We start from the raw sequence: 17146 nt of genomic DNA on the forward strand, positions 1-17146 counted from the left end.
ACTACTGCACGAAAATTGAGGTCTTGGAGAGGTTAAATGATACTACTAAGAGCTCACAGTTAATGGCAAAGGTAAACTAGAATCTAGGTCTCCTAAGTTGAGTCTGTAATCCTTCTCATTAATAAACTTAGTGTGTATGCTTATGAACTAAAAACATTTCAAAGACTCTGTTCTATTCTTTATTCCATTTTAACTTGCAGACCCCAGATGAGGCTGAATTTATAGAATTGTATCATTTTATAATTCCATGAATGTTTTTTGGAATTATGGATATGATTATTTCTTTTTTTTTTTTAAGATTTTATTTATTTATTTGACAGAGAGAGAGAGACAGCGAGAGAGGGAACACAAGCAGGGGGAGTGGGAGAGGGAGAAACAGGCGGAGCCTGATGTGGGGTTCGATCCCAGGAACCTGGGATCATGACCTGAGCCGAAGGCAGACACTTAACAACTGAGCCACCCAGGTGCCCCTGATTATTTCTTTTATGGAAGCATTTATTTTCAGATGTTTTGTGATTTTCATTTTAGAAAATGTGGAAATAAGGGAAAAATTACACCTATAATTACAAATATAAATATGTAATAATAACATATCTGCAGAAATAACCAGATATATTTTTTAAAAAATACACGTTGGGGCGCCTGGCTGGCTCATTCAGTAGAGCATGTAACTCTTGATCTCAGGGTTGTGAGTTCAAGCCCCATGTTGGGTGTAGAGATTATGTTAAAAAATTTTTTTAAAAAAACCCCACATTGTTGGTGTTGGCAGAGAAGGGATTTGAATATAAACAAAACACACACACCACTCTTTAATGGAGCTAATGATACACATTTTGTATCCACTTTTTTCTCTCAAGATTATTATTTACTTTTTCATCTAGTAATTTATACATCTAAATTTTCTAATTTCTTGTTTTGTTGATTTTTTTTCTTTTTTTTTTCTTTCCCCCCATAGATCTTGAGCCAGATGATTGTGCATCCATTTACATCTTTAATGTAGATCCACCTCCATCTACTTTAAACTCACCACTTTGCTTACCACATCATGGATTACCGTCTCACTCTTCTGTTTTGTCACCATCGTTTCAGCTCCAAGGTCACAAAAACTATGAAGGAACTTGTGAGATTCCTGAATCTAAATACAACCCATTAGGTGGTCCCAAACCTTTTGAGTGCCCAAGTATTCAAATTACATCTATCTCTCCTAACTGTCATCAAGAAATAGATGCTCATGAAGATGACCTACACATAAATGACCCAGAAAGGGAGTATTTGGAAAGGCCTTCTAGAGATCATCTCTATCTTCCTCTTGAGCCATCCTACCGGGAGTCTTCCCTTAGTCCTAGTCCTGCCAGCAGTATATCTTCTAGGAGCTGGTTCTCAGATGCATCTTCTTGTGAATCTCTTTCACACATTTATGATGATGTGGATTCGGAGTTGAATGAAGCTGCCGCCCGATTTACTCTTGGATCCCCTCTGACTTCTCCTGGTGGCTCGCCAGGAGGCTGCCCTGGGGAAGAGTCCTGGCATCAACAATATGGACTTGGACACTCCTTGTCACCCAGGCAATCTCCTTGCCACTCTCCTAGATCTAGTGTCACTGATGAGAATTGGCTGAGCCCCAGGCCAGCCTCAGGGCCCTCATCAAGGCCTACCTCCCCCTGTGGGAAACGCCGGCACTCCAGTGCTGAGGTTTGTTATGCTGGGTCCCTTTCACCCCATCACTCACCTGTTCCTTCTCCTGGTCACTCCCCCAGGGGAAGTGTAACAGAAGATACCTGGCTTAATGCTTCTGTCCAGGGGGGATCAGGCCTTGGCCCTGCACTTTTTCCATTTCAGTACTGTGTAGAGACTGATATCCCTCTGAAAACAAGGAAGACTTCTGAAGATCAAGCTACTGTACTACCAGGAAAATTAGAGCTCTGTTCAGATGACCAAGGGAATTTATCACCATCCCGGGAGACTTCGATAGATGATGGCCTTGGATCTCAGTATCCTTTAAAGAAAGATTCATCTGGTGACCAGTTTCTTTCAGTTCCTTCACCTTTTACCTGGAGCAAACCAAAGCCTGGCCACACCCCAATATTTCGGTGAGTTGATGGAAATGGCTGCTGGTCATTGTTCATGCTTATGGGTTATTGATGGCATGCGACTACATTATCTACATGGAATGGGTTCACCATTCCCACCCCCTGCCCTTTTTCAGTGTCTTTTGGACAAATCAAAGTCTGCATGTATTTTCCTTTGAGTCTTTAAAGGGCCTTTATAGAGGCTGGACTTAGCATTTTAAAAGCATATAGATAATGAATTGTAAATAATAGTAAATTACATTTAAGAATCCCTAGAAAGAATTTTCTTATCTAAAAAAGCTTCTTGTAAAGGGTTTGATTATAGTATGAGTTAAATTACTAATAAAACTAATTGCGAATGGGCTTTTTATATTTTTAAGAACTTATTGTACAAATGAAGTTTGTATATTATGGCAAGCTTTTTTCACAATTTTTTGTCTTTTGACTTTATAAATTTGACTTTTTTATTAGTGTAGAGGAATTTTAACATTTTGTGTATTCAAATTTGTCTTCTGCCATATGGCTTTTGGATTTTGTGTTATATTTGAAAGCCTTACCCCAGTCTAAAATAATTAAAAATAAATAAAAATCTAACTTGTACATTTCTAATAAAATTTTTATTTACATATTAGTTTTATAATATATGTATATAACATATAGTATTTGTATTTATATATATATATTTGAATCTTGAGTCTAGCTAAGGACTGGAGTAAAGTGTAACAACTTTATTTTCCAAATGACTGATCAGTTACCACAGTCCTATTTTATAGAATCAATCTAGTCTATAATTGATTAGAAAAGACAACTGTTATCGTCCACATGGTGGAGTTGGGTTTGTTTACTTTTTTTTTTTTAATGTTTTTTCACTGATATGAATGTTTATTTCTTGATCCAGATCTTTAGAAAAATAAAATGTGGAATTATGGTATTGAAGACACCTTTAAGCCTATCATGCACACTGCTTCTGAAAATTATCTTAATCTTTTTAGGGGTTTACTTAAGTCTATGGAACAGTGTGGAAACTAGCTGAGAGTTGAAATTGAGTTGTTTCAGACTAGTAAAAGTTAATACCTTTTGTGTTTCACAGTAGTTAGTAAAGCTGGGCTGGGGACATTCAAAGAAATGAATGATAGGAATAATAGCATTTCAGAGGTGGAAGAGACCTTAAAAGTCCTATTTCATCAGTCACTAAGAAGATATTTTTAACATTAATCATTGTAACTTTGGGTCCTTTAATATTTGACCTATAGATGTATAAGTTATTTCTTTTTTAAATCCCACATTTTCAGTGTTAATATGTCTGAATGAATCTGTATCCCTATCCCTTTAAGCTGTTTAAATTATCTTATTGATCAACTGACATTTTCTCTAAAATTGACAGAGTGCTTCAGTTGATAGGCCTTATATTTTTTTCAGCCAGGTGTATAGTGAAATTAAATTTGTTCCTCAAATTGCAGTATACTGCTGACTATGAGCAGTATTTCAGTGAAACAGGGAAAAGAGCAATAGGGAGAAAGTGGGGAAGCAACATGTACAACAGACTAACTTCTATAGCTACACGTCATGAAGGAGATCTATGTACTGAGATACAGGGATGTTTGGATCCTTAGACATTGATATACATACACACAGATGGACATCTTTGCTTAAAAAAATTAAATTATTCTTTTGTTTTTATAATTATGTACACATAGTTGAGAATCAGTTATAGTTTTACAGAATGTTAAAACTTGTCCTTTTTAAAAAAAAATACAGGAAACCAAGAAGTAAATGAAATTGATTTTATTCTTCAGGTTAAAGAATTATTTCTTAAGTACCCATCATATCCAGTGTTATAACTTATTAAGTGAAGTTTTGCAATACTCTGCTTCAGAGATCACAGGAAGAAAGAAATGTTGGTTGCTAGCAAAGAAGTGATTTGAATCATTGCTTGGCAATAATAGCATGGTGAAATGAATTTTTTGTGTGTTTTGTTTATAGCACATCTTCATTACCTCCACTAGACTGGCCTTTACCAACTCATTTTGGACAGTGTGAACTGAAAATAGAAGTGCAACCTAAAACTCATCATCGAGCCCATTATGAAACTGAAGGGAGTCGAGGAGCAGTAAAAGCATCTACTGGGGGACATCCTGTTGTAAAGGTATGAGTTGGGGCTTCTTTTGGAGATACCATATATCTGTTGATGATAAAGTCTGCACATTTAGGTACTACTGAGCCCAAAGAGAGAAAACTCAAAGCTTCAAAGCCTCTATTGAGGTTTTGTGTTCTTGTTGATAATGGCAGCACTTCTGCATTGAGGTTTTTTGGATTTTTTTGTTTTGTTTTATTTTCTATAGTGAAAAATAGTCTTTTGATTGTGGACTGACTCTCTAGCTGGGGAACTCTGGGGAAAGATTATAGTGATCAAACAGTTGTTTTTCTCATTAAAACAAAACACAAGGGGCGCCTGGGTGGCTCAGTCGTTAAGCATCTGCCTTAAGCTGAGGTCATGATCCCGGGGTCCTGGGATCGAGCCCCACATCAGGCTCCCTGCTCAGCGGGAGGCCTGTTTCTCCCTCTCCCACTCCCCATGCTTGTGTTCCCTCTCTCGCTGTATCTCTCTCTGTCAAATAAATAAATCTTTAAAAAAACAAAAAAAACCACAGCTGTATTATGCTTTTAAGTATAATACACGCTCATTTAAAATCCAAGTAATACCAAAAAAGTAGAATAAAGCAGTAAATTACCCCAAATCTAAGCCCCTCAGAAAGGGGCACATGGGTGGCTCAGTTGGTGAAGCATCTGTCTTCCGCTCAGGTCATGATCCCGGGGTCCTGGGATCGAGTCCCACATCGGGCTCCCTGCTCAGCAGGAAGCCTGCTTCTCCCTCTCCCTCTGCCTGCCACTCCCCCTGCTTGTGCTCTCTCTGTCAAATAAATAAAATCTTAAAAAAAAAAATAAACCTCTCAGAAATAAGTAGTTGTTAGTATTTAATTAACATTTCAGATAATTCTCTGTATATTTAGTGAAAGACTGAATGGATGGCTAGAAAATAGAATGAATTTTTTAAGGATAAGATTATACTGAACATCTTTGTGATTAAAATATTTATTTTTATCTGAATTTATTAGAAGAAAATAAAACTAACCTGAAATCATAAAAATTATATAATAGTTGAGTGTGTGAAATATATTTAATATGTAAGTTTTGAATCATAATAGTTGAATATTAACTTTAATTTTATTTGAATGAAACATTCTAAAAATGAAATAGAAGTAAAACTAAGAACTACTGAATCTTAGATATTGTTCTTCATGCTCAGAGGTCCTAAAAAGATCTAAGGTCAAAGATACTAAATAGGGGCGCCTGGGTGGCTCAGTTGTTAAGCGTCTGCCTTTGGCTCAGGTCATGAGCCCGCTTCCTGCTCAGCGGGCAGCCTGCTTCTCCCTTTCCCACTCCACCAGCTTGTGTTCCCTCTCTCACTGTGTCTCTGTCAAATAAATAAAAATCTTTAAAAAAAAAAAATAAAAGATTTTATTTTATTTATTTATTTGAGAGACAGAGAACATGAGCAGGGGGTGGGGCGGAGGGAGAAGGAGAGAGAGAATCTCAAGCAGACTCCCTGCTGAGTGGGGAGCCTTACGCAGGGCTCTATCCCAGGACCCTGAGATCATGACCTGAGCAGAAGTCAGATGCTCAAGTGACTGAGCCACCCAGGCGCCCCTGCAATTGTTTTTTTAATATCCTAGTCTTAATGTGTGTATTCCAGGAGAAAAAGTAAAATGTGGTAAATTTGTAAATGGAGAGTCCAAAATAGAAAGAAGTTGAATGTTCTTTTATTATTAAATTGGTTTGATAGATGAATGATTGATACTGGTACATATATGTTGTATGTCATATATATGCACATATGTATATGTGTGTATATATACACACACACACACACACATATATATATATATACATATATATATATGTGTGTGTGTGTATGTATATATATATATATCTAGTTTCATGTCTTTGTATACTGTATGGTTAGGGACTGTAGAATTATGCAGCACTGTTAATCTTATTCCAAGTTCCCAGTGGGGTTTTCTTAGGTTTTACACATCTATAATGTTTTTGAGTTGTGGGGATAAAAAATTTCTGTAGTGCCTTTGGCATGTACAAGCACAATTGAGAAACATGCAGGTTAGTCTAAAATGAAACTAAATTGTTTACTTGTTGCCAGGAAATTAATCTGTAGTAAATTTAGCATAGTTTATAATGAATACTTAATCAGATTATTTTTCTTTTTAGTACTTAGCCAAATATGGGAAAATTGTCTCTTTAATTAAAGTCGGTAGTTTTTATTGGAGTTTTGTAGTGAAGATGTGCATTTTCATCATTCACTAGGATTGAAAGAGACTTACAGATTTTAATACTATGAATTTTGTTTTAAATGTTTTAACATATAGAATCTCTGTATCTTTTAGAATAATTTTTTAATTTTTAGAACACATATTTTAAAAGAATTTTATTTTCATGTGCACATTTATTCCCAAAGTGCTAAAAGAGAATATGCTATTTAAATTGCCAAATTCAGTGACATTTTACATATTTGTGCTCCTGCTAATCGCAAAAATTCACTTTTTTGTACTGCTTTATAGTTTATAAAATGTTTTCTCAGAGTTTATATTTAATATTCACAATAGTTCTTTGAAAAGGGCAAGGCAAGTACGTTGTGCAGGTGATTTAAGATTACACATGATGTAGGGGCGCCTGGGTGGCTTGGTCGGTTAAGCATCTGCCTTTGGCTCGGGTCATGATCTCAGGGACCTGGGATTGAGCCCCACATCGGGCTCCCTGCTCAGCGGGGAGTCTCCTTCTTCCTTCCCTTTGCCCCTCTGCCTGCTTGTGCTCTCTCTCTCTCTCTCTCTCAAATAAATAAATAAAATCTTAAAAAAAAAAGATTACACATGATGTAATTGGTAGAGATCTTAAACCCAGGCCTTTTGACTCTGCTGTTATGTTTTCTATTGTACCATATTGCCTCTTATACTACAGTTAAGTTATAATTTCATAGTGCTTTTCATTTTCATAACTACTTTCACATTGTCTCATTTAATTCTCCAAGTAAGCTTTTTTAGAAACCCTGGTCTTTGACTTAAAGTCACATGCTGTTTCTATTACCTTTATAATGCCTGATAAAAATCTTAGACCTTTATTTACCATTATTGTAGTTTAAGCTCTCTTGGATTAATCATGTTAGGCTCCCTACTATGACTAATACTTCCCAGTTCTCAGTGGTTTAGGACCCAAATAAAGGAAGTTTATTTTTTATTTTCTTAGAGATTGTCACTCATGAATTCAAGGTCTCTCCATCTTGTGATGCTGTCGTCTTCAATACACAGCCTCCATGGTTCCTAGGAAAAGCAAATGGAGTATAGGGAAGGTACATAAGATACGTGAACCTGGAAATTACCACCAGTTATTACCTCTCACAGTCCAGTGGCCAGAAGTAGTCACATGACCCTACTTATATAGACGGGGACTGTGAAAAGTAGTCCCTGGGTTGGGAGTCTTTCCTCAGCAACAACTCTATACTATACTATACAACATGACTCTACATAAATCTTTTGGTGTCAGCATGTCTTTTCTGCCATATCCCCTATACAGTATTGATCTTTTAATTTATATTCAGGAGTTTAATAGTAGCTAAGTGACTAATAGGGTTCTGTAGCCACACTGCTTGGGTTTGAATCCTATACTGTACTTTGGCCAAGTAACTTTTCTAGATTTTTTTTATTAAATCATTCAATGATTAATTTATTCATCCATCTATCCGCTCACTCACTCAGTAAATATTTTTTGATCGCTCACTACATTATAGACAGTATTGTAGATGCTGGGGATCTAGAGATGAACAAGACAAAGTCCTGCCCTCATGGGCCTTTCTTACATTATACTGAGAAGAGACAATGAAAAAGTAAATAAAATATTATTACAATGTTGTAATAGTGAGAATTAGTATGTGATGTGATAAGAGGCTAATTATCACTTTTTTATAAAGTGAGGATAATATCATCCTACCTAAGAACTGATATGAGGATTAAATGAAACACTGCATGTACAGAACATGGCATAGTACCTTACACAAATGCTCAGTAAATGTTGATCAGTACTCTGTGAACCCTGATGAAGAATAAGTAGCAGAGTAAGAGTAAGAGAGCATACAAGTGGTGGGGTGGTTAAAATCTTAAGCAGACTCTGCGCTGAGCGCAGACCCCAGTGCAGGGCTTGATCTCACAACCCTGAGATTACCACCTGAGCCGAAACCAAGAGTCAGTCCAGTCACTTAACTGACTGCACCACTCAGGTGCCCCTGAAGTAGATAATCTTATTCGTTAATATGGTCTGCAACTATTTAATACATTCAAGCCAGTCTTTTACTATACTAGCTGGGGATTCGGTGGGGGGAAATCAGACATGTTTCGTAGTTCCATGAAGTTTATAGTTTGGTGAAGCTTGCAAATGAGATAATAACAGTAAAGTAGGATAAAGGTTTAATGGAGGAAATTCACATCTCTAAAAGAGCAAATAGGTGAAGGGGTTGAAATGGGTACTGCTTATTTAAAAAAAGTTCGTAGCGGGTGCCTGGGTGGCTCAGTCATTAAGCGTCTGCCTTCGGCTCAGGTCATGATCCCAAGGTCCTGGGATCGAGCCCCATATCAGGCTCCCTGCTCTGCGGGAAGTCTGCTTCTCCCTCTCCCACTCCCCCTGCTTGTGTTCCCTCTCTCACTGTGTCTCTCTCTGTCAAATAAATAAAATCTTAAAAAAAAAAAAAAAGTTTATAGCTCATTAATAAACATTAACCAGAGAAAAGGTAGATACTAAGAAAGGAAAAGTATTAAGGAGAGGGAAGAGTTTAGAACTGCACTGTCCTGGGGCGCCTGGGTGGCTCAGTCGTTAAGCGTCTGCCTTTGGCTCAGGTCATGGTCACAGGGTCCTGGGATCGAGCTCTGCATCGGGCTCCCTGCTTCGTGGGAAGCCTGCTTCTCCCTCTCCTACTCTCCCTGCTTGTGTTCCCTCTCTTGCTGAGTCTCTCTCTGTCAGATAAATAAAGAAAATCTAAAAAAAAAAAAAAAGAGAGAGAGAGAGAACTGCACTATCCAATCCAGTAGCCACTGGCCACATTTAAATTTAAATTAACCAGAATTAGAAATTGAGTTCTTTAGTTGCATTAACAGCATTTCAAGAGTTGGTAGGTATGTGGCTAATGACTGTTGTTGTTTTTTGTTTTTTTTTTAGGGAGGGAGGGAGGGAAAGAGAGGGAGAGAATCTTAAGCAGGCTCCATGCCCAGTGCGGAGCCTAATGCAGGGCTTGATCTCACAACCCTGAGATCATGACCTAAGCCAAAATCAAGAGTCAGATGCTTAACTGAGCAACCCAGGAGCCCCTACATTGTCTTTTTTTAGATTTTATTTATTTGAGAGAGAGAGACAGAGATAGTGAGAGAGATCACAAGTGGGGTGGAGAGGGAGAAGTAGGCTCCCCGCAGAGCAAGGAGCCCGATGCGGGACTCGATCCCAGGACCCCGGGATCATGACCCAAGCCGAAGGCAGATGCCCAACCGACTGAGCCACCCAGGCGCTGCCTGCATTGTCTTTTTAACAAATGATGTTGGAGCAATTGGACATCCATAGGACATCCATTTATTTTCCATTCAGAAAATAAATCTGAACCTAAACCTCACATTTTACACAAGAATTGATTCCACATAGATCATGGATTTTTTAAAAAATGCAGATGTAGAAGATTTTTATCATTGCAGAAAGTTCTGTTGGGCAGTGCTGGTTTGATAGCCAGGGAACAGGAACAAGTTGAAGACTGCAAATATAAAGGGGTAGTACAAGAGAGTTCCTTTGTGGTGATGGAAGAGTTCCTTATCTTGACTGTGATGTTGGTTACTTGAATCTACACATGGGGTAAAATTGCATAAAGCTACACATACATTTTATTATACAATGATAATTTTATTAAGGCACAGATATTTAGTATTTTTAAAATTTATTTATTTGAGAGCACACGCACGAGTCCGGGGCGGGGGGAGGGAAGAGGCAGAGGGAGAGAGAAAAGCAGACTCCCCACTGAGCAAGGCAGCCCGCTGCAGGCCAATCCCAGGACCTGGAGATCATGCCCTGAGCCAAAGACAGACGCTTAACCAACTGAACCACCCAGACACTCCCAACGCATAGATAATTTTGAATCTCATCTTAAAAGTTACTGAAATTTTATTTTTTTTATTTTTTTTATTTTTTTATTTTATTTTTTTTTTTTTTAAAGATTTTATTTATTTATTTGAGAGAGAGAGAATGAGAGACAGAGAGCATGAGAGGGAGGAGGGTCAGAGGGAGAAGCAGACTCCCTGCCGAGCAGGGAGCCCGATGCGGGACTCGATCCCGGGACTCCAGGATCATGACCTGAGCCGAAGGCAGTTGCTTAACCAACTGAGCCACCCAGGCGCCCAAAAGTTACTGAAATTTTAAAAATGGGGATTGTTGGGGCACTTGGGTGACTCGGATGGCATCTGACTCTTGGTTTTGGCTTGGGTCTTGATCTCACAGTCATGGAATCGAGCCAGGCACCAGGCTCCACACTGCACAGAATCTGCTTGAGGGTCTCACTCTCCTTCTTCTTCTGCCCCTCCCCCTGCTTGCTTGCTTGCTTTCTCTCTCTCTCTCTCTGAAGTAAATAAATAAATCTTAAACAATTAAAATGAAAATGGGATTGTAGAATTTTTTTTTTTCATACTTAGACCTTGTATTTCATCATACACCAAGATCCTTTCCCAGGTGATGATTTTTTTTATATGATGTTGTTATATGCACATTTTCAGTTTGAAACAGTTTGTTTATATTATGGAAATTTAATTTTGTAATTTTGTATTTTTAGTATTTCTATGATGTATTCTCATGTTTCTGATATATTCAGATTCCACCCCCCCCAGGTAATTTAGCAGAACTGATAATAGAATTGCTCTTATTGAAGCTGCTCTGGTTTGTCCTATAGTGACCTTCAGGCTTTAACACTCCAGCTTTAGTTAAATTAAGCAGGCACAGACCTTTGCTATGGAAACGATACAGAAACATAACAAACAACTTGGCTTACTTTCTTCTCCAAAGCAGAGGGTGGCCTGAAGAGAGGTATACTGATCCTAGATGAAAGTTTTTAGAGAGTAATGTTAGCAGCAATAATTTGTTTATGGCCTATAACATAATGCTCATCTGAAAATAAAATGGGAAGACAGTATAATTTATTTGATGTCCCTTTAAAATCCCTAAGATGCATAGGAGAAACCCTATTTTTCATATGCTGTATAGTCTATATGCTTGGAGCAGATGCTGGCTGAAGTATGTGTTACAAAATATATTCCCTTTGAAATCTTATATGCATGATTACCTTCCCCCATCACTGGTTTATTTTACTATCGAAGTATAAAGGACAGGTGGCTTATGTCTTTGCCAAGCTGGTATTAATGTGAGTCATCTAATATGACTAGGATACTTTGGTATATAGTACTTACTGGTACGTTATGTGATATTTGGGTAGCTTAATAGATAGCAATAAAATTTTTATTTGTATTTTCTATTTTATTTTATTTTTTTTAAAGATTTTATTTATTTATTTGAGAGAGAGAATGAGATAGAGAGAGCATGAGAGGGGGGAGGGTCAGAGGGAGAAGCAGACTCCCTGCTGAGCAGGGAGCCCGATGCGGGACTCGATCCCGGGACTCCAGGATCATGACCTGAGCCGAAGGCAGTCGCTTAACCAACTGAGCCACCCAGGTGCCCCTGTATTTTCTATTTTAGACTTAACTACTTCGTTTAGAACAGCCTACTTTAGTGACTGTTATTCTTATTTAAATAATTCTGCTGGCTAATCTCATGAGTTATTTTGCTCCACAAAATTGTACTCTCTTATTCCAAAATTCATTCATTCATCAGTGATTGAATGTCTGTAATGTGCTAGGTACTCTACTGTGCTCTGGAGGTAACAGGATGGACCCTGTCCCGTTCACAGTACTTAGAGGCGAGTGGTAAAGTTGTTGGTGTTTCTTCCTCTATTAGACGAATAGTTGGTTCCATAGAGTAATTTGTTCAGTTTGGATTAAACGTGAAAGAGCAACAGGTATAGCAGAAAGGAATAGCTAATCACTTATTAACCATGGGTTTCCAATTTCTTCTTTAGTTATTGATTTAGTTTTTTTTTATTGTGATCATGTTGGCATTTTATTTTTTTATGGAATATTTTCAATTTAATTAAATCTGTATAAAATTTATTAACTTATTCTATGAAAATATATAAAAAGAAATCACAACTGAAAGTATTGAGGGGTACCTGGTTGGCTCAGTCAATGTAGTGTTTTTTTTTTTTTTTTTTTGAGAGAGTGAGAGAGAGCACGGGCGCATGCTTGCGCAAGGCGGTGGGGAGGAGCAGACCTAGAGGGAGAGAGAAAATCTCAAACAGAAGCCCCACTGAGCCCGGAGCAGACACAGGGCTCAATCCCACGAGATCATGACCTGAGCCAAAATCAAGGATTCAACACTTAACCAGCTGAGCCACACAGGTGCCCTGGAGTGTGCAACTCTTGATCTTGGGGTTGTAGGTTTGAGCCCCAGGTTGGGTGTAGAGATTACTTAAAAATAAGATCTTAAAAAAAGAGAGAATATTGATAGATTTCTTGACTATATAAATATTTACAGAAAACTGCAACTTCCAGTTAAATATAGTAAATTGAACACATATGTTTTACTGTCATTAGAACTTAGACAGCTGCAACTTAAGCCTGTTGGATAGAGAGAGAATCAGTAAGGAACACAAATCATTTTACACCAAAGAACCCTGGAAAGACTCAGGAATTTGAGGCAGTGAGTGTCTCTGAAAGTGGGATGTGAGGTGGAGCTAAAAGCAAAAGGATTGGTTGAAAGTCTACAAACAGTAGTTAGACTTCCCAGATTTTTCTTTTATGTGGCATAGCCAAGTGATAACCACTGTCTTACCCTGTGAGAATATTGCAGATTTACTCTTTAGAGGGAATGAAATAGAGATTTTAGGTTCTAGAATTACTGAAGGCAGAGCTTGAGGATCTGTACAGAAAATGGAGTTGGGATGGAGGGGAGGCATAATGAAAGTCTGCATACTGAATAGGGAGACTGCTGACCCCTTTTCTTAACTCCCAAAATGCTTATAACAAGTTTATGTTCCCTAGACAGGAAATTGGAAGATTTGCTTTTAGATAGGTCAAGAGAAAAATGCCCATGTGCCTCTTGACTTGCAAATATTCTAGAGTAATGATCCTACCCGACCCCACTTTTTTTATTTTATTTTTATTTATTTTTTTTTATTTTTTTAAAGATTTTATTTATTTATTTGAGAGGGAGAGAATGAGAGACAGAGAGCACGAGAGGGAAGAGGATCAGAGGGAGAAGCAGACTCCCCGCCGAGCAGGGAGCCCGATGTGGGACTCGATCCCGGGACTCCAGGATCATGACCTGAGCCGAAGGCAGTCGCTTAACCAACTGAGCCACCCAGGCGCCCCCCACTTTTTTTTTAAACAAATATTTTGTAACACTACTTTATTAACCTGAAATGGAAATGCAAAGATTATATAATCAACTTGCACGTACAAATTTTAAGAATATCAAAATAATGCTGTAATTATTACGAGGAAATAAATTTAGAAAACTAAATTACAACAAAATAGTTCTGTTTCAAAATGAAAAAGGTTGGTATTGACTGTAGAAGACAATAAAGTAGTTAGATATTTTTACCTGCAGTATCACTGTAAGTGTTGCAGGTACAAAAGCAGGTATGTTGATCAGCAACCTAAATTCCATTAGTGAGTGGCATTATTGGCAATGACATGATTTTCTGAAATGATGAACTCTTGCTAAAGTTTTCTTCAATTTATATGGTAGTCACATTCATTAAACATTCATGTGTTAAGGAGCGCCTGGGTGGCTCACTCGGTTAAGCGTCTGCCATCGGCTCAGGTCATGATCCCAGGGTCCTGGGTTCAAGCCCCACATCAGGCTCTCTGCTCAGTGGAGAGCCTGCTTCTCACTCCTCTGCTTGTGCTCTCTCTCTCTCTCTCTCTCTCTCTCTGTCAAATAAATAAATAAATAAAATATTAAAAAAAAAAAAAAGCATTCATGTGTTAAAACTCTAATTTGGGGGCACCTGGGTGACTCAGTTGGTTAAGCGTCTGCCTTTGGCTCAGGTCGTGATCCCAGAGTCCCAGGATCGAGCCCCACATTAGCTCCTTGCTCGACAGAGAACCTGCTTCTCCCTCTCACTCTCCTGCTCCCCCTGCTTGTGCTCTCTCTCTCTCTGTGACAAATAAATAAAATCTTTAAAAAAAAAAAAACCTGCAATTTTTTGGTATTTATATATACTAAGGAGTTGGATTCTAAGTTCATAAACTTTTCTATATACATAAATATGTGTAGGACCTTCTGAAGTTCTGTGCAACATAGGCTAGTTCTGTGCTTGAAAGAACTGATTATCCCATTCTTTGATAGGAATTTCAGTCTCTGGCCCCTTGTCATAAAATGCCTATAGTATACCTCACTCATCTTGTTGCCATGCTCATTCATGTATATATTGACTATGGCTGTTTTTGTATGATGATGGCAAAGCAGTTAAGATAGAGAACATAGATGGTACTCTCATCACTTCACACTTTGCTCAGGATGTTGCAAATCACAATGTCGCAGTTAAAACTCAGTAGTGTTTCAAGTCCTCAGAGTATTGCTGTACTAGAACTTTTACAGTGTATACTTCTGTCAAAACAAGAAAAGAAAAATGGATTTCAAATGTCATACTTTTAAGGCACAGTAGACTGTATTATTTTATTATCAAAATAGATAGCAAAGCATTGTGTTTATTGTTCAGTGATGTTATGGTTGGGCTAAAAGAATGTACATCTTATATAGCATCACATTTCCATCTATCTGTGTCACTGTTACTTTGAATACACCATGACTAACAGTGAAAATACTACCTCCTCTCTCCAAACCTGTTCTAAATCAGTGACTTCTTCATTTTATTTGCTAGTGGTACCACCATTCTATTGGATTCTGAATCTCAGAACCTTTTTTTTAAGATTTTATTTATTTATTAGAGAGAAAGAACACGTGCACATGAGCAGGGGGAGGAGTAGAGGGAGAGGGCAAGGGAGAAGCAGACTCCCCGCTGAGCAGGGAGCCTGACATGGGGCTCCATCCCAGGACCCTGAGATCATGACCTGAGCCAAAAGCAGATGCTTCACTAACTGAGCCACCCAGGCGCCCCTGAATCTCAGAACTTCTAATTTCTTTTTTCCTTTCTCTTTATTATTCTATATATAGTCAGTTAAAAGAAATCTCTTTAGGGAAGGACTTACTGCATTCATCCCTCCCTGTTTCTATCTTCTATTTATGTTCTTACTTCCATTCTAATTTAAATTTTTAATAGACATGATGTTAGTACTTAGTGCCTCAGCCTCTTAGCTGATTTCCATGATTCTGTCTTTTCCCTCCTTCATAGAGCCTTCATTTATTTTTATCATATGCTTACCAACATCCTTTTTATTATAAATAAATTTCTGCCTTTTAAAGTCTTCACTAATTTCTTAAAGTTTAATACATGCCACTTTGTTCTTTATTTTATTGTCACCTATATGGTATTGGCTGAAGCAGTGATATTCAATATGGATATTTCCATAATGGATCCTCAGTTAAAAGAGGAAGGGGTAGAGGTAAAAGACAAAGTTTCTGCCTTTTTGGAACTATACGTTACTGAGGAAAACAGATAATAAATGTATAACACACTTTTTTAAAAAGATTTATTTATTTGCGAGAGAGAGAGAGCGCGAGTGCACGTGCGCACTAGTTGGGAGAGGAGCAGAGGAAGAGGGAGGAGCAGAGGAAGAGGGAGGGAGAGAATCTCAAGCAGACTCCCTGCTGAGCTCAGAGCCTGAACCTGGGGCTTGATCTCAAAACCCTGAGATCATTACCTGAGCAGAAATCAAGAGTCACATACTTAACCAACTGAGCCACCCAGCCACTCCTGTAACACACTTTTCATAGTGATCCATACTATGAAAAATAATAGAACAGGGTAAGGGGACAATGATACGGTATTTTAGGTAGGATGGTCTTCTCTGAGGAGCTGACCTTTGAGTATGGAACTGAAGGAGTGAGGTAATATGAAGATCAAAGGGAAGAATATTCCAGAGTGATAAAGTATTAAGTGTGAAAGCCTTGGGGCTAAGAATAAGCTTGGGTGGGTCAAGCAATAAGGCCAGGATGGTTCGAGCAGACTGTGGAAGCGAAAAGAGTAAGAGAAGGTAAGGCAACAAGTTAGCCAGGGCTCAAATCACATAGGCCTTATAAATCACTACAGGGCATTTGGATTTAGTTGAGTGTTGGAAGGAAGCCATTAGAGAGTTCTGAGCAGGGGATGAAATTATCTAGTTAAAGTTTGTTCTGGCTCCTGGACAGCAAATAGCCTGTAAAAGAACAAGAGCAAGAACAGGGAGAATAGTTATAAGGGTATTGCAGTGGTCCAGGTTTAATCGCTTCTCTATAAATGTTACAGTCCTGAAAACCATCCTAGGTAAATTATATTACCCAATAATAGGCAGAAATCTTCATGTCCTTTCCTGGGTAGAGGATAATCAATTATGATGTTGTTTGGTTACAAACTCCACTGTAGATCCAGGAATGGGCAAGGAGGGGGGAGTAAAGTGTTCACCTGAAAGACCTCATAGTAAACTAAAACTCCTTCTACACATTTGAACTCTGACTACATTATATACCTAGAATCATGGACATAGACTAATAGCTAATATTTGTTTATCACTACCTACATGACAGCACTGTACTAGGCACTTTATATTTGATATCACATATCAGGATAATTTATAAACCATAGTACAGAAACAGAAGAGAATTTTTTTAAAGGTTATTATAAAATCTCTGGCTTAGAAGCTATATAGTCTGGAACATTGTCCAGCCATCCAATCCAGTACTGCTATAGTGAAAACATCACTGACACTGTGACTCAT

The 17146-nt window shown here is 38.1% G+C and overlaps 1 protein-coding gene across 2 annotated transcripts in view; it reads left to right on the forward strand.

Annotated features, from left to right (window-relative positions):
- NFATC3 (nuclear factor of activated T cells 3) overlaps positions 1-17146 on the forward strand; it is a 117219-nt gene that overhangs the window by 40881 nt on the left and 59192 nt on the right. For both annotated transcript variants that reach the window (XM_032424590.1, XM_032424591.1), the window contains exons 2-3: positions 956-2090; positions 4053-4215. In XM_032424590.1, the coding sequence (XP_032280481.1) occupies positions 956-2090; positions 4053-4215 (1298 nt within the window). The remainder of the gene's footprint in view (positions 1-955; positions 2091-4052; positions 4216-17146) is intronic.

Source organism: Phoca vitulina, unplaced genomic scaffold (genome assembly GCF_004348235.1).
Source record: "Phoca vitulina isolate PV1807 unplaced genomic scaffold, GSC_HSeal_1.0 scaffold30, whole genome shotgun sequence".
NCBI lineage: Eukaryota > Metazoa > Chordata > Mammalia > Carnivora > Phocidae > Phoca > Phoca vitulina.